Below are 21,509 nucleotides of genomic sequence, written 5' to 3'. Positions count from 1 at the left end.
AGACGTATCCCTGGTCTGAGTGTGGCTTGGGACAAGACATTCCCAGCCACCAAATCCGGCCCAATGCTGCTATATATGTGAAACTCAAGCTTTGTACAGTAAAAGGGCTACCATTTCATGAATGGAGAGGGCAAGAAAAGGCTAAAGGACATGATGGATGAAGGACGGTGCAAAAAAAGCACAGCACTGCCATTTTGAAAATATGGTACTAAAAAACAGAACAAAGCAGAAAAATGAAAAACGTGGTAGAAACATATCTGCTGCCAACTACCAATCTTGGACACATCACAAAAGTAACAAATTAGTTACTAAAAGAACAAGGGAAATTATACTAAGTTCCTTTCCGCACTTCAGTGTAAGGTCATTTGTGGAGCATAAAAACAAGTTGCCCTGTACTGGTAGCCTTAGGGAACAACCAGTGCTCAGAAAATAGAGGAGCAATGCAGGGGAAGTAAAAGGCTACACATACTTCCAAAATTCAGGACAGGAATCAAATCAGAGCGTTGGGGGGATTCCTTTGATGTCAGTGCAGGGAAAGCTGCAAAAAGAAAATCTTTTCTAACAGTTATTATCTCATGTTTTAAGCTACACAGCAGAGGACCCATTAATGTGTTGTAGTACTCAATTCAGTGTACTTATAAAACTGAACTTTAGGCGCAGCCCCTAAAATTGCAAGACACAACTTGTACCTTTTAGCTGTGTAAAGGTTTAAAGGTGGCTAGCACAAACAGATGAATGGCCAGGGCAGTCAGGGGCTCATCATTCATTTTAGGGGAGTGTTGTAGCGCCTCTTAAAAGTAGGCCGAAGAGTACTTTTCTTTGGCAGGATAGACTCCCAAAACTGCAGCAGGCATTGGAGGTGCCTCTCACTACTGCAGGTGTCTACAGCCTCTGGCTCGCAAAAGGTTTATTCTACAGCTCCAGCAAAACTCAATGGCACCCCATGCCATTTGGGAAATGCTTATCTAGTTATTTGATCTTCGGCTTCTTGGACTGTTTTTACTTCTTATTTTTGATCTAGGACTACATATTCCACCTGTAGTTTTCGGTTTAACAGACAAAACTACAGCGCCTGCAATGCAAGGTGTATCCAAGCAATGTGACAGATTAAAGGGCATACTACAAAGATAGTGTGAGCCATTTCGATTACATTTTAGAAAACACTTGGAGCTAGCAAAGGCAGGCATAATTGCAATCCATATGCAAACAATATACCCTTCTTGATGAACACCCATCACCACGTTTTTGCTTTTCAGTTGAAGTTTCCCATTCCTTTCACACCTGAGTGAACACCAAGAACTACCGTTTACGGCTTATTACAGTCATAAAGGATATTTTGTACTGCAAAGCTTAAACACCTTCTAGGGCACTGTACATCAAAACACTCAAGGTGAAACTCTGCCGTGGCATGTCTGCACTTATAACGGGGAAAAGAATTTTCACGAGATCTGACTTAACAAATATTAGAAGGGTTTTCCAAAATGAGGGCCTGTGACAGAAGTTCCAAAGCCAATCTTGGTTTAGCAAGGTTTTTCACAACTGCAGCTGAGCTAAACCACTCAAATAGCATAGACCAAGCTTTAAGGCTGTAATAAAGAGGAAGGAAGCACATTTAACACTCAACAGAAATACAATGTAAATAAACCCACATGTCCTCTATGTGACCTGCGCCGGACATGTCGGGCCAGTATATATCAAGGTGCCACATTCAGTGACCTCATCTGCACCTTGTTTTGCTAGCACTTCGATGCTCTAAGGGATTGCAGAACCAATGGTATATACTGTCAAAGAGGGGCAGTTAGGGAGGACCAGGAGCAATCCGTGGAAGGAACATCCATGAGAAAGAACATTACTGAGAGGCAACTAGTTTGTTCTTCTAATGGATTCTTTCCTTCCACAGATCCCTCATCTATGATAAGACTCCCATAGCAGCATGTGGATCTGGAGGAAGGCGGAAGCACCACCTAAACCAGTAAACTCAAGAGAAATGCCCTCCTGAAAAGGGTGCAATGAAGCCCACAAAGCTGCTTGGCAGATGTCCAAGACAGGGGCACCCCGCTGCAGGGCAGAGGTGGCAGCCACCCCTGGTAAAATGAGTTCTGAGACCATTAGGCACATCCATTCCAGCCAGATGGAGAAATTACTTACCAGTAATATTTTTTCTATGGATTCTTTTCCCATAGATTCCTCATCTTGATAGATAGAGATCTAGATTGAGCTGCTCAGAAATTATTTCGACAAGGGGCATAGTGCAGCTCAATATAATCGACTTCCCCCTCGCATACGGCCAAGCCATTCCTCGACAATGGACACGACGCTGATAGCTGTATTAAAGGAATGCACTACGCCCACATACATCAGTTCCCCACTTTTTCCCATGGGCTAAGCCTGCGAGAGGTAACATGCCATAATGGCGAAAGGCATAGAAGCAAACAAATGCTTGCTTACCTTTTTCATCCATATTTCAATCTTTGAAACAAAGCCAGAAGAAGTCGACAGCCTGGCCACAAATTGCTGCAGCCACAACTTAGAAATCTGCTTCTCATATCATTGCACAGAGAAGCGAATGCGATTAAGACCATTTGACTTCCAAGCGGGGTTTGCTGGGAGGTTGATGATGAATCTGTGGGAGACAAATCCATAGAAAGAAAATTACTGGTAAGTGATTTCTCCTTTAATAGATTGCATTCTCCTACAGATTACTCATCTTGATAAGACTCCTAAAGCAGAATTGTGCTGGTGGAGGGATGTAAGTCACACCAAGAAACTCTGGAGAACTGCCCTGCCAAACCTTCTTTAGCCGGCACTCCCCTCCGAAGAGCTGAGGAGGCTGTAACCCCTCTGGTAAACTCTGCTGGAACCTGCTTAACTGCATAATACTATCCAGCAAGAGAAAGTTTGTTTAATAATTGCTCACCCCAACCTGGATTGCGAAAATGCGATGAACAACTGGTCCTCCTTCTTGAAAGAGCACGTTCTAGCCAGGTAAAACTCAGGACATTCTTGGGATCCAATATTTGGAGCCGCTCCTCGTCCTTCGAAGGATGGGGCGAAGGGTAAAACACTGGAAGATCAATGGTCTGACACAAATGGAAGTCTGATACCACCTTTGGTAAAAATGTGGTGTGCAATTTCAGGGATACTTCCTCTTAAAAAAAAATAATAATATTCAGGAAAGGAGCTTTACAAGAGAGTGCCAGCAATTCACTGACTGTTCTAGCGGACTTGATTGCAACCAAAAAAACGCAGCCTAATGTGATGAGTCCTATGGGAGCTGAATGCAAAAGCTCAAACGGAGCAGTCATTAGGAAGGTGAGAACACAGGGACCACAAAAGGCAAGGGAGGGAAATAATTAACTTTAAAAAAAAACGGTGTCACCACTGGGATGGTAAAGAAGGAACCTTGTTCTGGCGTCCTTTTAAAGAGAAAGAACTGCCAGATAGCCCTTCACCGTGCTCACTTGCAGAGCCGATTTAGCTAAGGCTAACAAAAACTCCATCACGGAGGAGCTGGGACACAACATGGGATCCACTCCCTTTACCTTGCACCAAGTCACAAACTTTCTCCATCTGCATGCATAAAGTTACCTATTGGCGGTCTACATGCAGCAAACAACACCTCTATCACCTCCTCGTCGAAGTCCCAATTTCCCGTACCTTAGCCTCTCAAGAGCCAAGCATGCAGGTGGAGTGTCCGTGGGAAGCACATTGCCTCACAACTGTAACTAGAGGTCGGCCTCCAAAGAAGCCAAAAAGGTGGGCATAGGGATGGTTTCAGGAGATCCAGGTACCACCTCCTCCTCCTCGCCCAGTCCAGAGTGGTCAGTATCCAGTGATCCCTAAATCTCTGCAACCTCCTGAGAACCCAAGACGCACTTCATCAGAAATAGGTACTCAAATATCCCCCTGAGGGGAAATTCCTTTAAACAGAACTGCTTGCACTTTGTTGCAAGCAGGCCCATCATCAGGGTGCTCCGACCACCGGGCATAGCTACCACTTGTAGGAGATCCATCTCTGCCTGCTCAGAGCATCTGTCAACCCATTATCCACACCTGCCAGATGAGCTGCAAAGGCTGAGATGTTTTTCTCTAGCATCCAGAACCATAGCTGCATGGGCTCCCTGCACACACGCAGTGATCTCACGCACCCTTGCTTGTTGAGGTAGTGAATGGTCACTTTGTTGTCCGTTAACAGCAGGAAAGTGTAAAGGCATCATGAAGCAAGACAGACAACAGATTCAAAGTTCAAAATAAAACATTTTATTAACTTAAATGTCAGAATGGAAAAAAAGGCCTAACTTGCCCTATGCAAATGAAACTAAGGAAAGTCTGAGTCAAAGTGTTCAACTTAAAAATCTGTCTGGTCCAAAACCTATACTTGCCTTCACAACTAAATCTATACAATGTGCAGGGATGTTGTTATTTATTTATTATATATCAGCAACCTAAAGAAATATTGTTAAACAAAATTCTCAGCTTCTTCCAGCTCACAGCTTCCTTTCAGCTCCCTTTCCCAAGTGTAAAACAGTTCCACAAAAAGTCTCAAAAATAACTCACTTTAGTTCATGGTGATGGGGGTTCCCTTCCCCAGCTTCCAAGTAACACAATTCAAACACAAAAAAGGGGTTTTGGGGCTCCGTTCTCAAGACAGCAAATGTAGTTCAAGTCTCAGGGTTCTCTTCTCTAAGACTTATATTTCATCATACCAAGTGTCCCTACCTTCTTATTCTCTGTCACACTTGCGTCCCTTTTCCATAATTTGTTTCCATGTGGGCATCTTGGCCGTATAGAGTTTAACTTCACGGTTTCAGTTAATTCTGCTTTATTGTGCTTTCAATGTATATTAATGCTGCTTGAAGCTTTTATTCATTTCGGTATTCAATACGCCTTTCTTTGGCTCAATTTTAAAGTTCTATTTAATTCAGTCTTCAGTGTACCTTTGTTTAGCTTAATTTTTAAAGTTCCATTTCAATTCGGAATTCAACATGCAGTAGTTTTGCTTAATTATACAGTTTTTATTCAGTTCAGTATTCAATAAGCATTGGTTTTAACTTCAAGTGAAATGCACAGCACTCAGACTTTTGAACATGTTCTTCCCTAGACACGCAACCACTGATACAAAGCATTCCTTGCACTTCAACAGTTGACAATGGATATGATCTTAAACCAGAACCTTTTCGAAAAACGCTTTCTCTGGGACATGCAACCACTCTGATACAAAGTATTCTTCAACAATGGAAACGTTCAAGCATTCGCGCACCGGGTTTCTCATCTGAAAGAAACACACTGGTCGCTTTGATAGCTTTCCCAGCAGCTCAGAGCACACAGACTTATGCTTCTGCTGTCAGAGGTCCAACTCCTGCCCCTCAGACACTCCTGTGTTGACTCCTTGACACAGGGTGACAAGCACTTCTGATACAAGGAAAAGGGACAGCCTCTCCACACAGTGCGCTGTCCCAATTAAGCCTGCCTGACCATGATTAAGGGAACACTTTGCAGGCATCTTATTCGTCCCAGTACTAAAGTGGCGAAATGGTACAGTGTTCATCACTCCCAGTTGCCTCTTCCTCATCTCAGTACTGTCAAGTGTCACATGAGGGGAAATGAGGGGAGTGGACTTACAATAACCCATAAATGATGGGGAAAGGTTAGGTTGGTCATCAATAGGGAAAGGGGGATACCATGTCTCACTTGGGTGCACCCTGTTCCCAATCCCCCAAGGGCTCTCCACCAAGGTGATGCTCCCTCGCTTCCCTACCCCGTTAGAAGGACCTCCCGGTCGTTCTGGATGAGCTGGAAGAAACATCACCCGCAGTACCAAAGGTGGAAACCAAGATGGCCCCTCCTGGGCTCCATCTCTAAAGAACCCATACTCCGGTCTACTCTTTATCCAAGATGGCGACCTAGACGTCCTACTGTTCCTATTTAGCTTCTGAGAAGGAGCAGGTAGGTGTGTTGCTACTTCGCTCCTTTCAAGCACTGCCCTTCGCTCTTTTGCATTCGACTTACATGCTAAATCCTTGTTCCCGAGACCTTTCCTTCCTTGACTTTGCTCCGCTCCGTACCGCAGTCTGTTCGCTTTCCTCTTTCCGTCAGCCTCCTTCATTCGTTCTGCCTTCTGCGGTTCTTGTAAACATTTTTTTATTTTTTTTACTTGCATATCTTATGTTTATTCCTTTTGCTCTAACGGCTTGCATCCTTCCCCCGAGTTCCGTTCTACTTTTCATATCTTCCTCCTTCAGTTTCCTTTCTTTTCACGTTTGCTCCGTCCTTTCTTCCAGAGTTTTCCCTTTCCTGCTTTCTTACCGTCAGTCTGCTCCTGTATCCTGACCGGAGCCGAGTCAGACATCCATCCATTCCACCGGCCACCTTGACTACAGCAACCAGAAACCTTCACTCTTCATTCCTATTGGAACTGATTTCCCCACGCAGTGAGGAGCCACTTCTAACTGCCAGATGGGTTTTCTGCCCCGCAAGGGTTTCCTGAGGGTTCTGCCCCTGGGATGCAGAGAGCCCACAATCTGGCCTCTTGACAACTTGCAGGAGACTCTCGTATTCACCATACTTCAGAAACCAACAACCGGCGATTTCTGAACCCAACAACCTGTGAGTACTTTTCATTGTTGCCAATACCCCCATGGTTGGGATTCAAGAGCGATGGCCTTTTCCTGGACACCTGAGAAAGAATCCAGGGAATTTAGGAGTGAGGATACCATCAGGTTTCTCACAGAAGGTGCAAAAGCAGTGAGCGATTGTCAAACTGCTTAAGCTCCAGCAGATTAATGTGGTAACCCCTTCTCCTTCTGAGACCAGTGACCGCTGATCTGGAGAGAGCCACAATGAGCTCTGCAGCCCTTTAGTGAGGCGTTTGTGATGACCTGCTGCTCTGGCCATGCTGGCCAGAAAGGTTCTCCCTCATGCATGTTCCTCCTGTCGCTCCCCAGGTCAGGTTGTTCAACACAGACCTGGAGGACATCCAACATCTCGCCAAATTACTGCGATCACTGACTCATGAGAAGCCACTGAAAGGATCTCATCTGCGGCACCAGGAAAGTACAGGATGCCATGAGGCCCAGTAGGTGCAGAAAAGTGGATGCTGGGACACTGCTGGAGTTCTTGAATTGACGGACCACGAGTACCATGTTGGTGACTAAGCTTGGGAGGAAAAGTCTTCCTTTCCTGGGTGTCGAAGTCCACACTTTGCACCAGTGACTGTGATTTCTGTAAATTCAGGAAGAAACCCAAGTCGTGCGTTAGCGAACAGGTGTCCTCGAGGTGAGTCGAAACCTTTTTTTGGGTGGCCGTGCTCGTTTCAGCTAATCTAAGTATGGAACACAGACTCCAGCTCTCCTAGGTGGGCCGCTACTAATGCCATCAGCTTGGCGAAGACCGTGGGGGTTAGGGTGTGGGGGGGCAAGCTAAAAGTGAGTACTTCATTGGTAATGTGAATTCCCGATGACGAACCTTAGGAACCACCTGTGCTTCCTGTGGATAGGCAAGTGGAAATAGGTGTACTGAAGGTCCAGCAACACCAGCCAGTCTTGGAACTGCTGAGCCTGGAGAATCTCCCTCAATGGCACTATTCTGAATGTGTCCTTGCTCAAGGATTTGTTCAAATCTCTGTGGTCCAGAATGGGACAGAGTCCTCCCCCTTTCTTGGGCACCAGGAAATAATCGGGAGTACCAACCCAAGCCCATTTCCTCAGATGGCACTTCCTCTACTGCTCCATTCAAAAGAGGGACTGCAGCTCTTTCTGGAGCTCCCGCTCTGGCTGTCTGGGAGTAAGGTTGAGTTCTGTCCTTGGGTCTCTTCATAATAGGAAGGCAGTAAGCCCACTCAATTAACTGAAGGACCAAAGCATCAACAGTAATTTCCTCCATTTTCCTCAAGAACCCAGAGGCCCCCTCCAACTGGGGGAGACCTCAAAAGGGGTTTCTGAGGCACCTTTAACACTACTGCAGTAGTTGACTGTCTCGTCCCTCCTTTACCTCTATCTGGCCGTGGGAACCTTCGTTGCCCACGTATGACCTGGGGAACTTGCGTCCTTCTGGGAAAGGTGGAGTATCTACTATAAATCCATCCCCCGGACCCCAAGGCAACATTCTGACATGGAGGCTGCTGTTGTACTGCTAATCCTAGTGACTTAGCTGTCAGCTTAGAGTCATTGAACTTTTCTAGTGACTCTGAGGCTTTGGCGCCAAAAAATGTTCACCATCAAAGGCAAAGACCAGTAGCTTCGACTGAATGTTCGGGGAAAAACCTTAGCCCCTCAGATAAGCAGACATGGGCATGACCGTTGAGGTGCCCATGGTGCGACCTATATAGTCTGCAGCATCCAAACCTGCTTGGAGCACTTGACGGACCATTTCTTTGCCATCAGCCACTATCTCCAAGAAGCCATTCTTGGCCTCTCCCCTCTAGGAGGGGATCAGATGCTTCTGAAATGGTACTCCACAGGATATGGGAGAATTTAAGCAAAGACACATAAGCATTCACGGCTTTAAAAGCAATGCTCCCTGAGGCAAAATCGTTCTTTGCCAAAGTGTCGACTTTTTTGACTCCATATCGGTGGGGAGGTTCGACCATGACGGCCTACACCGCCAACCCTTCAGAGTTAAGGTGACCCGTCAAGAACAGACGGTCACTTCTTGTCGGCTTTTAGCTTTCAGTGTGCTCCGTGTCGAATGCCGGTGTCGAACACTGATGCTGCAAAAAGACCATGACCGGGTCCGCTATGGCAGCATTGAACGGCAAATCCCGCTCAGTCTGCGGTCCACGATCGAGGATGACTAAGGTCGTACTGCAACACCAGTTACATCGGCATGCCAAGCCCTAAGGCCACAGTGACTTTCAACCATATTGCGGTATGGGGCATTTGGGTGCGCATATGGGTGTAACTGCTGAAATTCCTCATCTGCCGATGTATCCAAACCACTGGCATTGTGGATGCCCTCTGCCAGTTGCAGTAATCCAGCCTGGTCGACCATAAAATCTGGCAATGGATACGAGGCTGGACCCTCCCATCGGCTCTAACCCATATTGTGTCGGGTCGTCCTCATCAAAAATGGACTGCATTGAGTCGAAGAACAAGAATCTCGTGTCTGGTGTGAAGGTTCGATCTTGCAGAACATCCGAGGGGCTTCTTGACCCGAGGGGACTGCTGACAGTATCAGCGCAGAAGGCGATTTCTTCTTTGGGGTCTCGCTCGTGGGCATTCAACCTCCCTGGGCTGCCTTCGTGCTGGAGGGACCGGGAGCAGCTGGAGCTGAATTTCCCTGCGCAGTTGAAGCCGAAGCTGTACCAGCCGAGGCCTTTTCAAAGCCTTAACATTTGGTTCTTGAAGTCCTCCCACTCCTCCCTAGATGCACGCTTATCTGAGTATGATTTACCACCGTTGTCTGAAAAATCGTAATTGTGCATGCGTTTCTATTTGTGCAATGATGATGAGGAGTGGGGAGATTTGCAACGCGAGACAAACATTTTTTGGACTTCTTGTGGTGATGTCCTTCTCGATGTTTCTCAGGATCATACCCTTTGGTATAGTGCTCCAAGGACCTTAGAACAGACTTTGCCAGGGATTTTGACGGCAGCCTGCCGAGTGCCAGCTTTCCTGAGCGTTCCTTCATTACCTTCGGGTGCATCACCAAATGAGAACCATACCGAATAACAAGCGTGATCCGAATAGTGTGCGGAATACGCAAAAAAAAGGAACTGAGGTAGGGGGCATAGTGCATTCCTTTAATATCTTGATCACGTCACGTTCGTGGTCAAGGAATGGCGCGGCCGTATACGAGGGACTCAGACATCTAGCGGCATTAAACCCCACAATGAAACAATTTCCAAGCAGCTGACACTGGAATCTATGCATCACAATGAGGAAACTGTGGAAGAATACAATACATTGAACATCGCATTTTGAGATTCAGAGAATGATGCACCTTCACAGGGTTCGGTTAGTCACTCCACTCAGCCAGCACTGTACCAGCATAACCAACAAATATCTGGCCATCTTTCCTAGACAGCCTTGTCTGAGAGACATAGCATCTGAGGGCATCACAGTTCCCAGCCAACAGAAACCCTCCTGCATCTTGGAAGGATGAGGTGGAGGAAGAAAAAAAGGAAGATGGATTTTTTTGAGAGCGATAGAAATCTGAGACCACCTTTGAGAGGAAGGCGGGCCTCAGTCTCAATGTCACCTTCTCGTCGGAGAAAAACGAATTGAGAGGTTATAACAGACAACATCTGGAGCTCACTCACCACTCTAGCATAAGTCATGGCAAGCAGAAACATCACCTTAAGGGTGAGCAGTCTTCTAGAACAAAAATTAAGAGGTTCAAACAGAGCAAACATAAGAAATGTTAACATCAACTTTAAGTCCCAGGCCGGAACCACAAATTGGCATGGAGGAAACTGGTTGTACAAACCCTGTAAGAACTGCATAACTGAGGGTTGTGAAGAAAGCCTTGTTCAGGGGACCTCAAACTGATTTAGCAGTGAGGTACCGCTTCACTGTGCCCATCTGCAGGCTCGACTGGGTCAAAGACAGCAAAAAATAAAATATAGGGGATAAAGGATCCAGATCCCTCACCCAGCACCAAGCCAAAAACGTACACCACTTGCAGGCATAAATGGACTTAATGGCGGGCCTCCAATCTGAGAGGAGTACATCCAGAAAGATGCCCGACAAATCCCACTCCCTGTATCTTAGCCTCTCAGTAGCCAAGCTTGAAGGATCAGACTGCAAAGTTTTGAATGGAGTACTCACCCTACCACTGGAATAGCAGATCCATTTGCTACAGAAGTCTCCAGGGATCGCAGATGGATATGTCCAACAAATTCAGATCCGTTCTGCGGCACCATGCAGAGTTATCAAGATCAAGGTGGATTCCAACAGGAGCAGCGCCCTGAGAACCAGAGTAAGGACAATGATTGGCAGCAACGCATAAACTAGGATGAACATCCAGTTGACCATCAATGCGTTCCCTGTCGAGGAAATTCTCTGGAGCATAACTCATTTCCTGTCCACATTGGAAGCAAAGAGATCCACTTGAGTATCCCAGTGGGAGAAAACCTCCTCCAGAAGTTCCTGGCATAGCTCCCAAATGTGGGAGGCCGAAGGCATCTGCCATGAAATTCTCTCTTCTGACAAGAGGAGCAGACATTGTTCTCCAGAGCCCAGAACAACAGTCGCATTGCTTGTCTGCAAAGGAGTAAGGCTCAACCACCACCCCACTTGTTGAGCTAGTGCATGGCCACTGTGTTGTCTATCATGGCAAGCACACAATTCCCTTTCACAGAGGAGAGGAATGCGACCAAGGCCAGCCTGATCGCCCGGAACTGCTGCAAATTGATGTGCTCTCAAGAATCCAATCCAATCAATGCCAGGTCCGACAGGTGAGCGCCCCAACCGGACAGGGACACATTGAAGGCCACCATCACCTGAGGCCAGAGTTGATGAAACCATGCACCCATCAGTAGGTTGTCCCTCAGGGACCAACACCCAATGCCTGGAGCTACACAACTTGATAGCTGCAGAAGATCCGAGAAGTGTTCCTAAAATTGTGAACACTGGCAACGGAGGAGCCACTGAAGTGACCTCATGCACAGAGAGGGCTCCAGAAAAACCTGCATGGAGATGGCCACGAAACCCAGTAAATGCTGGACTGGCTGAGGCAGGAACCTGACCGTACGATTGAAGAACATGTACCCATTCAAGAGATATTCAACACTCGGTCACTCAGGCTGGAAGGCACTGCCCAAGTGAGTACCAAAGACTGCCCCAATGATTTTCAATTTCCGGGAAAAGCCCAAGCTAGCCATAAGACTATACATTCAAAACAGATGTACAGGCATACAGGCGCCTGGTCTGGGGAGTGAGCTTGGATGAGCCAGTCGACCAGGTAAGAAAAGCATAAATGCTCACCCTCCTGAGGCAAGCCGCCAGCAGAGTCGGCAGCTTAGTGAAAAACCTGGGTGCTGAAAATAGACCAATAGGGACAAGACTGCTGGTAGTGATGCTGGCCCACAACAAGCCTCAAGTACTTCCTGTGCTTCAGATGACTAGGTGCAACCTGAATGTATAGCGATACTATCAGTCCCGCACAGCAGAAGAATCTAGGACAGTAACCATGTGGAATTTGTCCTTCTGCTGCTACAAATATTCAGATCCAGTATGGGGGCGCAAGCTTCCATCCTTCTACACCAGAAAATAAGTGGAGTACCAGACCTGCCTCGTTTCGAGAGCGGTACTCGTTCTATGACACCCTTCAAGAAGAGCTGAGACATGTCCAAGAGGATAGGGTCCACAGGCAATGTAGGTGTGAAGCAGGTGGTCCAGAGGATGCTGAGGAAAGGGGAAGACAGTAACCCTGTTGAACGACCTGTAAGGACCAAGCATCGAACGTGGTCCAAGGCCTTTCCAAGCTGAAATGGAAAATAACCCCTCACCCCCACAATAGGGGCTCGTGGAAGTGTTCCTTCACATGGGTTGTGCATCCTGGGAAGTTGAGGGTGTTAGCAGTTGCTGCTGGGCCACCTTTATAGACACCTTTGCCACTAACCCTCAGGAAGCATCTGCCTCTCTGCCTTCTTGGGTTACCTTGACTTTTCCCACAGGACACATAGGGAGAGAGGGGCAAAACCATGACCCCTGTTGGACTGCAAGGGTAGCTTTTGCACAGCCAATTACAAAGACTTAGCGGTCACCTTGGAGAATTGAAACCCCTGCAAGGCGATCAGCTTTTGCTGCAAAAAACGTTATGCCCATGAAAGGGTGCCTTCATGTCTTGCGTGAAGCCAGACGTGCTCATCTACGAGCGATGTAGCACTACTGTGCTCGTGGCCATAGAGCGTTCACACAGTTTGCTGTGTCGAGTCCCAACTACAGAATTTGGCGGGAAGCCTCCTTGCCATCCTGCACAATGGCTAGAAACCATCCTTTAAGTGTCACCTTCTGGAAGGTTAGACACAATGGCCACTGTGAACATAGGCCAAAGGAGAATTACTCCTAGGGAACAAGGAGGCCTTCACGACCTGGAAAGTAAGGCTACCTGGGGCGATCTTCTTGCCCCATACGTCCAGTCTCTTGCGGTCAGGGGGAAGAGAGGGAAAGGTGGACGTCTTATTAGCCATCGCTGCTTGTACAACCAAGCTTTCGAGGGAGGCATGTGTGGGCAACAATGCAGGATCTGTGGGAGTTTGGAGTTTTTTTGCCAGCTTCCTGTAAACTGTGGGTGGCCTCTTCCACATAGCCACAGCCACAGTGAATGGCAGCACCCTCTCGTTCGTGGACCCCTCGTTCAGGATATATGTTAACTGGACCTTCAGAGCCGACTATCTTAGAGCATCAGCCACCTTGACCATCATTCTCTGGCAAGATGCCAAAGGCTTTCCCAGGGTAGGAGCAGCTCTGATGGTGTCAAGGTTGCTTGCCTGCTCTTTTTTGGTACACATAGGTTCCATACCAAAAGTAACCAGTTCCCCCTCATCGTTGAAAACGTGTCCCATTTGGACGTAAATGGCCTCAGCAGAAATGGGGCCTTTTCCAGAGTGCATCAGTGTCGTTGGTGCCGATGCTGACAGGAGAAGTTTGAGAATCACAACTCAGTGGGATTGGGTGAGCCAATGCTAGTTTCTACAGCAGCCCTCTAGGACACATCGATTGTTGTCTCAGCTCCAGTGGTTGACTTGGTTTCTGAGTCCAGCTCATCTCCTCATATGCAGGATTCGCGTTGGGCCTCCAATAAGGGCACTTGCAGCATTCAAAGCCTACATGAGAGCCTTCACATTATCAGTCTAAGTCCCTGGGTTCTCCCCCCCTCACTTCCCTTTCAGATGGTCTGGGCTGAGTGCCGGTCTTTATGGCCAAGCAGAAAGGTGGCCACCCGTTTGTTCCTCCCTGGTCTCCTCTATCGATTAGTGTTATGGCTTTGGCCAGCCCCTTTTTGCAGTGGTATTTAATGCCCTTCCTAGATCCTGCCTCGCATTTTTGCTGCTCTGTCCTGGAACTTTGAAAAAGCAGGTCTGCCAAACTGCTGAAGGAGTTTCTCTCAATGATTCTAACTGCAGTTGACATTTTAAGCCCTCATTTGGCCAAATAAGCTGGGTGTAGTCGTTTGGGCATATCCTTTTAAGGGTTGTTCCTGGAAATCTAGGCAGGGCTTTCTGCATCCTTGTGCTGACTCCACTGATGTGTTGAGTTGGGCTTTCCACCCTGGGACCATTCTCCAGGCTGTATCTCCTTTTCCTGCTGTTTTCAGCCAGAGTCTCCTGTCCTGCAGTGTGTCGCTGCCATTGCCTGGAAGGGTAATGGAACACCGCTACCCACCTCATTTGCTTCTTGGGCTGTTCTGAGTCTCCATCTCCATCCTCATTATGGGAACATTTTCCGTGATTGGGCCATCCTTCCTTGGTCTACTGAACTACCAGTATCACATTTGCTGGGTTCCTTCATTCCCCCAGTATCTTCCCTGCTGGTAATTTCACTGCTGGCTCGAGGTGCTCTATCGTAGGAAAGTCCTTTGTTGTTCTTTTCGATCAGGAGCATCTACCTTGGCCCAAGGTTCAAATTCTAGGGCTAATGATCCTGTAAACCACAGCTAGGAAAGAAGCCTGCACTTATCTGAGCTTTCGCCTTGCTGAAGCAGTTCTTGCTGACACTGCCATCATGTGAACTTAACGCTGGGTCCCGAGGTGGGTACTTATTCGAGATACTCACTCTCAGTGGTTCTTGCATTCTTCTGGGGCTTCAGATTATTCAACGCACCTCTGGATCTCTTGAACGGGAGCCTCCTCTGATTCTCACTGTGGTTGATTGCTGTAGATTTAGCATCTGTGGCGTTAAACAGATTTACCTCAATTTTACCATAATAGGCAGATGGCCACTGACCTTGACCCAATGGCTTCTATTGAACTACCTACTTACGATAAAACTGTCCTAAGGTGACTTTGGGGGTACTGCCCCAAAAATGTTCCTGTGCCCACAAGGGCCCAGCCAGGGATCACGAATTGTAAATGTATTTTTAAAGTCATGCTCACCATCTCTCTCCCTGTGAATGCATTTTTTACGCTGTAGCTCATTATGGTGACTATTATTCCCTGCAACGTATTGCACTGGTGATAGTATCTAAGCATATCTAAAAATGTATTAGCCCCATTATTATGTGTACCTTTGTATTAGTCAAATACTATTTTTTCCCCTTTATCTATGTGTGTTGTACTTACTACCAGGTATAGGGACTATATTAAAGAACAGATTTATGTTGTGTCTTTATGACACTGTGTTGTGCATGTACAAAGGACTTAGTCCTGTTTTATTAGGCTGTCTTCTGTCCTTTTTCTGCCATCACTATATTGTGTGTGCCTGTGAGTGGACCCACATTAACGTATAGGGGTGAGGAGACTCCTGTGCCCAAGTACTTCTAGAAATCATACATTTAACACAATAAAAATGTACAAATATATTTTCAGTATATCAGTGTGATGTATTTCAAGGGATAAGTGTATGGCCTAATTGTACCTTTGTATCAGCCTGCTACCCCCACCTGATAATTAAGAATGTTTGCACTGTCCACACTACTTTTCTTTTAGAGTAGTTTGCCTTCCCTGTCTTATTTGAAATGTCCACACATGCTGCAGCCACAACATAAGGCATCGCTGCAGTTGGGTAGAAAATATCTTTCTGCCATATTTAGGAGTCCCCTGAACTTTTTGAAGATTCTTGTGACGTTTCTGGCTATTTTCCGCCAGTGAGCTTAACACAAGTTTCAATGGGGACACTACTGCATTGTTTTGCATGTCCTGAGGAGTGCTTTAGTAACCCTATGTGGAGGCCACCACCAAGAAACAATTTAACCTCTTCATAATTGCATGTTGATGGCAGTGTTCCTTAAAATGATGGCTGCACAGGTTGTAGTCATTTTGACAGACAGACTTTCCTTCTTGGAGGCTCTAAAATGGAGTCTTTAGTGGTTTCAAAATCCAGTAATCAGGTAACTGTACTTTGTTGCTCTTGTGTGAATGGGTGGAGGCTGGGAATTACCATGTAGGGTAAATACTGACATGAGCTCTAGCCAGGAGCTCACAACACAAGCTTGGGTGGGTGTGACTGGGGATGGAGATGTTTGGCATTCTCATGGAATACACATCCCCGGCGGTTGCCCTGGAAGATTTCAGGTGAAAGTGTGCAGTTTGTGTATTGTGGGGATAGAGGGCCTTGGTAGGGTGGGAAATAATTGATTGGCTGTGTGGCACAAAAGTGTGATTTCAAGTTAGGGAAAGACCATACCACCCAGTTTAGTGCTGTTAATCTGCAGAAATGTCTTGTCATTTGACCCCAAAGTACAAGGAAGAATGACTTGGCTGAAAACAATGGTAGCGCAGGACTAGCAAGTAGGTCTTGAACTCTGGAAACTCAGGCAGGCAAGTTCTGCCTTTCCAGTGGCCAGAAGGAACCTTTTACAGAGCTCCTTGCCTTGGATCCAGCAGGACCAACTTCATCCATTCCTCTGAATGTGTTTTTATGCTCCTTTGACCCACAAGACTCCAGTGTTCTGCTAACCCCAGAAATCGGAGCATGTTATCCTTCAAGGGCACCACTGTGGCTTTCTAAGGCTGGACCCTGGACTCCATTCTAGGGCAGTCAGATGGAATCCTATTACCGTCACCCTGGTGTGGAGAAATCCAGTGGCTCGTCCTGTAGCAATATAACCATGTCCTATGACCCACTGAAAGTCACTATTGTGCGATTTGTTCTGAAGCTGCTGCAACAAATGGCTGTCTTCTTTTCTGCATCTGCAAGGTACATTAACGTAATCAGAGGTCTTTGTCTGGTTTTCCTGGGGTTTTCTGTTGCTGACCTCGTCTAATCAGGGGACAATGATAACCTCTCTGCCTGCTGCGCTGGTACACCACTCTGCAGGCTCTTCAATGGCACACTAAACCTTTTCATCAGTTTCTCTTCATCATTCGAGTGCCTGGCCTCCGTCCAACGACTGTTACCGTAGTCTGGCTGCAGGGTCTGTTACTGCTGGCTCTGCCAATGCAGGTGAGTACTGCAATCTTACAGCTCCTGCTCTATATACTCAACACTGCAAGCTTGGAGTACATAACACTCTGGGCTAATGTCATCATCTGGATCTCTTCTTTGGAGCCCCTTGACTCATTTTGGAATCGTTGGCTCTGCTCATTTAAGACCTGGATCTTAAGTTGCTGACCTTGCTCATCCAGATGGGAACCACAGCCTTAATGACAGCAGTGTTGTGGCTGTAGCTACATGGCCAGTGGAGTTCCATCACCCTTCTTCAGCTCTTTGCACCCCATTTACCTCTATCAACCTGCGTTGGGCTACTGAAAGATTGGCCTCTCGACAACATTGCAGTGGAAAGTTGCGATTGCAGGGGCATGTGAGCCTCATTAAAAGCCCACTTGAACTTTATGTACTACTTGTACGATTCCAGGACCCTGTGTGGTCACATTCTTTGTAGTTATTTGATATGCTGAAGTTACTTTACTTACCTGTAACCTTTGCAGTTCTACTAGTACAACTGTACTTTAAAGTATTTTACAGATCTATTGTGTGGACACTCTCTTATTGTGAATTTATCAAGTGTTTACTGTACCTTTGAACCATCCTTCACCTTCTGGAAGGGTACTTTAATTTCAGCTGGAGAGTCAGGAGAACTTGAAGCAATAACCAGTATTAAAAAATAGGCTGGTATATCTGTGCCCTAGAAATAAAGTTTAAGAAAAATCTCCTTAATGGCTGTGAGCAGACTCTGGGTGCACTGTCTGGGCAAGATTACCTGCCATGGGAAACCTAGTGGTACCATCACATTTAGGGATTTTAAGGGTCCCTATTGGGCATACAACTGTGCAGAGTCCCCAATGAGACATGTATAGAGATGCAGTAGAGAGAAATGGTCGATGCATCATAGGAAATTAGCAAACCGTTCAGTAACCTCAGAGGGGATAGATATATAGGCCTATGACTATTGTGCCTGCAGTGGACACAGTGCTTCCTGGTGGTTAAATTATTTCTTATGGTCCCCCAAGGTGAGCAATTCATAGGAGACGGCTTCATGTGGCACCACAGCTAGGCAAGATTCCAGCAGAGGGAAGCAAGATCAGACATGGCAGGGTTCAATATTGCTGGGAGCTATTTAACTCCTGCTTGTATACTAGAAGTGCCTGTTACCTTGATACCAACAGCTACTAGGAGCTACTTTTGAATTCCCAGAACAACCTCTGCTAAAGAAACGTACCTACAAGACATTAACTGTGAGTGTTTGGGAATGTGCATAAAGGCACTTCAGGGCACACCTAGAAGACATTGTAGCCAAACTGGCTCAATTCAGATGGGTATAGTTTGCCTTTCACGTGGAAGTGAGATTTGTGGAAAGCCATTTACTAGCTCCTCATTCCCCTGAGGTAGATCCTGCTTACTCGGTGATGCCGGATACCCAGGAACTGCTTTTAGCCCCTGCTCAAAAAATACTTATATCGAAGCCTGCATGGGAAAAATATATGTAAAGGACTGTCGTGGTGGGGTGAAAGCGTGGAAACAATAGAATGAAGAATAATTCATCATCACTATCCTCTTGTGTGCTTACTGCAACTGAATTGAGTGTATGCCCCTGTGATATCAAGGTGGTTGTGGCTGGCACCATAGTGATGGTCTAGGCACACTCAAACTCCAACATTAGAACTCCAGCACTCACTTCAGACTTGCTCACACGCAGAGAATCCGCAGCATGCAGATAACAGGAGACAACTGTCTAGTGAACAGGGCATAACTAGTATTTGCAATTAATTTTCAAACTGGGGCTGTTGCCTCTACTCTCCTGCCTAGATTCCAAAAAGTAGCGGGCACTTAAACAAAAAAAAACTCTAGTCAAAAGCCATCCTGATGGCTAGCTTGAGACTAATTTGGCCAAGAAGACCTCAGATCGCTAAAGAAAAGGTGCATCTTGGGCTAGAATGTGTTTACTTTGAGTCTCTCGCATACACTGAGAAAATAAATGGTAAGAGGAAGGGAACCAGTGTGTAGGAGAGCAAGCATAGAAGCATTCCCGAGTAGTTTATGCACAAGGGAAAGGACTAGGTGTATGTAATGGGTGTGGCTTTGACGCCCTGAGAACAGCACATTAAATCTCTAACAGTTGAGGGAAGGAGAACACTTTTTTTTGGTCAAGACTGGCATTGACACATGCTTCTAGGAGTCTCATGAGGCAGCCTCCTCACCCTCACTGATTCAGGATGGTAGATCCTGTGAACCCTCAGTGTGCCGCTTGGCCTACTACTTTATACCACTAGCATATCAGCAGCAGCAACTCACTGCTCCAGCAACTGGTCCATTATTCAGCACTCCTGCTGCATGCCCAAGCTCATGTCAGTCCCCAACCCACGTACAGGTTCCAAGTGTGGCAGAAGGTAGCATAGGCCACACCGCTTTCTGATGGCCTCTTATGTGCCACCTCCCCCTTTCATGCATGGTACACTATAAGGCTATAACGTTTACAATGAAAAAAGAAGGAATGTTCCAAGCACAAAAGGTATGCTACGTTGCTAGAAATGCTCTTCATGCAGAAGATTAAACAAAAAGTGCTCTATATAAAAATGTTATATTTTTTAGTTTTCTTTCAGTGGATACCAGTAATGTGCACTCACTGGAGAAATTGACTTCAGTCCTGCTCGTAAAAGGTGTATATGAGCTCTTTCAATTTGACAGTGTGAACATTTGTTAATAAATCAGTGTGTAAATACTATATCCCAAACCTTGTAAATTGTGACAGTCAATCATGATGAGAAGCAGGGGGAGTTTGTGTTTCTGGGGGTAGGGGAGGTCATAAGATTTCACACAATATCAGAAATTAACTTACTTGGATGGGTTTGTGTATGGCAGACAGATGGCAAATACACTGGCATACTGCTCAGCAGCAAAATTCGCATACAAGTAAGGCAGCCTGACGAGAGCTGAAACATTGTATAAATATAGTTAGAACCCAATAATTATGTGAAAAAGCACTTTGCAAATTAGTTAAATGAGCAATTCTAGATTCACAAAGTAAACAAGTGGCACATTCCAAAGACTCATCATTATTGGATCCTTCTGCTGAGCACTATAGGGAAATGAAAACTGAAATCTCAAAGCACAAAAGCTGAAGCATAGATAATACCCATTATATTAACACTGCCATTAAGCTATGAGAATGTTTGCTTGCACTAGTTGCATGTTATAATAGTCTTCTGAAAGTAGAACATGCAATTTGTGCAATGCACATGACAGCACCGCCCAGTAGCGATCACAGGTAGTTCACCTCCACTTCAGTGTCACATGAGCAAAACATTTCAAGTATGCAAATTTGTCCAAATGCAAAACTTTAGCTCCAGAAACATGTTGGTCTTACAGAGCAGTATTGTTTTAAGTCATGTTAGATGAACCTATAAGGTGCAAGTTCGCCCAAAGGCATATAGGCGCTATTTTTTTAAACTTATTTATTTATAATATATACAATGTATACAACATATCAGCAACAGCAATATTTACAAAAACCAAAAACAGGAAGTACACAAAAAGAATGAAAAAATAAACAAGGAAGAAATAACTTAAAAGAAGTCATTAAACACATTCCAGATCTTCTCATATGTAGACAATTTACATTTCAATTTGTAAATCAATTTCTCCGTCGGTGACAGGTTATGCATTTCCTGTATCCACTCCTCATAGGAAGGTGAGACCCGCCCTTTCCACCCACAGAGAATCAACCTCTTAGCCACAACGAATGCACAAATAATCCACTTCTTGTGAGCTGAGCTGACATCACCCAACCCGGAATCATCACCCAGGATATAGGCACTATTAAACCACTAGAAACTGAGAGAGTAGCAACGCCGTTAAACAGAAGAGTTTTCAATGCACGCCTAAACGCCAGATGGTTCTCAGTCACCCCCAGTGCTAGTGGCAAGAGGTTCCACAACCTAGCAGCAGCCACCAAAAAGTCATGACCTCCAGTCCTAGCAAGTCTCTAGCATGGTACTGAAACAAGACTGGCATCCTCGGAGCGAAGAGAACCTCCAGGGATATAGGGACGAAACTTTGCTTGTAGATATTCAGCCCCCTTGTCAAAAAAGGCCAGGTGAATGATTCATAGTTATTTGAATTAAATCCATTTTGCCACAGGGAGGCAGTGCAACGTTTGTAGAATCAGAGAAATGTGGGAGCTGTAAGGAGTTCTAGTCGCAACTACTCCTGCAAAATTCTGCAAAAGTTGAAGGTTGCGAATAGGATATTGGGGCTGGGCCAGAAACAAAGTTGCAGTAGTTTATACAGCTCTAAACCAGCGAGTCCTCTACCAGAGCGTGAAGATGGAGGAGTAAAAACAGCAAAATCTTCAGAAGAGCCCTAAGATGAAAGTGACCTGCTTCACACGTGGCACTTACTTGGGCCTCCATAGACCGAAAAGAAGACATTTTTACACCAAGATCTTTAACAATCGACACAGCCGAGGCA

At 46.0% G+C, this 21,509-nt stretch overlaps 1 protein-coding gene across 4 annotated transcripts in view; it reads right to left on the bottom strand.

Annotated features, from left to right (window-relative positions):
* The window catches only part of TSC2 (TSC complex subunit 2), a 1,437,517-nt gene that overhangs the window by 682,555 nt on the left and 733,453 nt on the right, over nucleotides 1-21,509 (bottom strand). For all 4 annotated transcript variants that reach the window (XM_069647328.1, XM_069647330.1, XM_069647331.1 and 1 more), the window contains one exon: nucleotides 19,879-19,972. In XM_069647328.1, coding sequence (XP_069503429.1) covers nucleotides 19,879-19,972 — 94 coding nt within the window. The remainder of the gene's footprint in view (nucleotides 1-19,878; nucleotides 19,973-21,509) is intronic.

Source organism: Ambystoma mexicanum, chromosome 2q (assembly GCF_040938575.1).
Source record: "Ambystoma mexicanum isolate Mex_15411 chromosome 2q, UKY_AmexF1_1, whole genome shotgun sequence".
NCBI classification, from domain to species: Eukaryota; Metazoa; Chordata; class Amphibia; order Caudata; family Ambystomatidae; genus Ambystoma; species Ambystoma mexicanum.
Note: the sequence above shows the minus strand (reverse complement) of the source record. Positions and strands in the feature narration are given on the sequence as shown.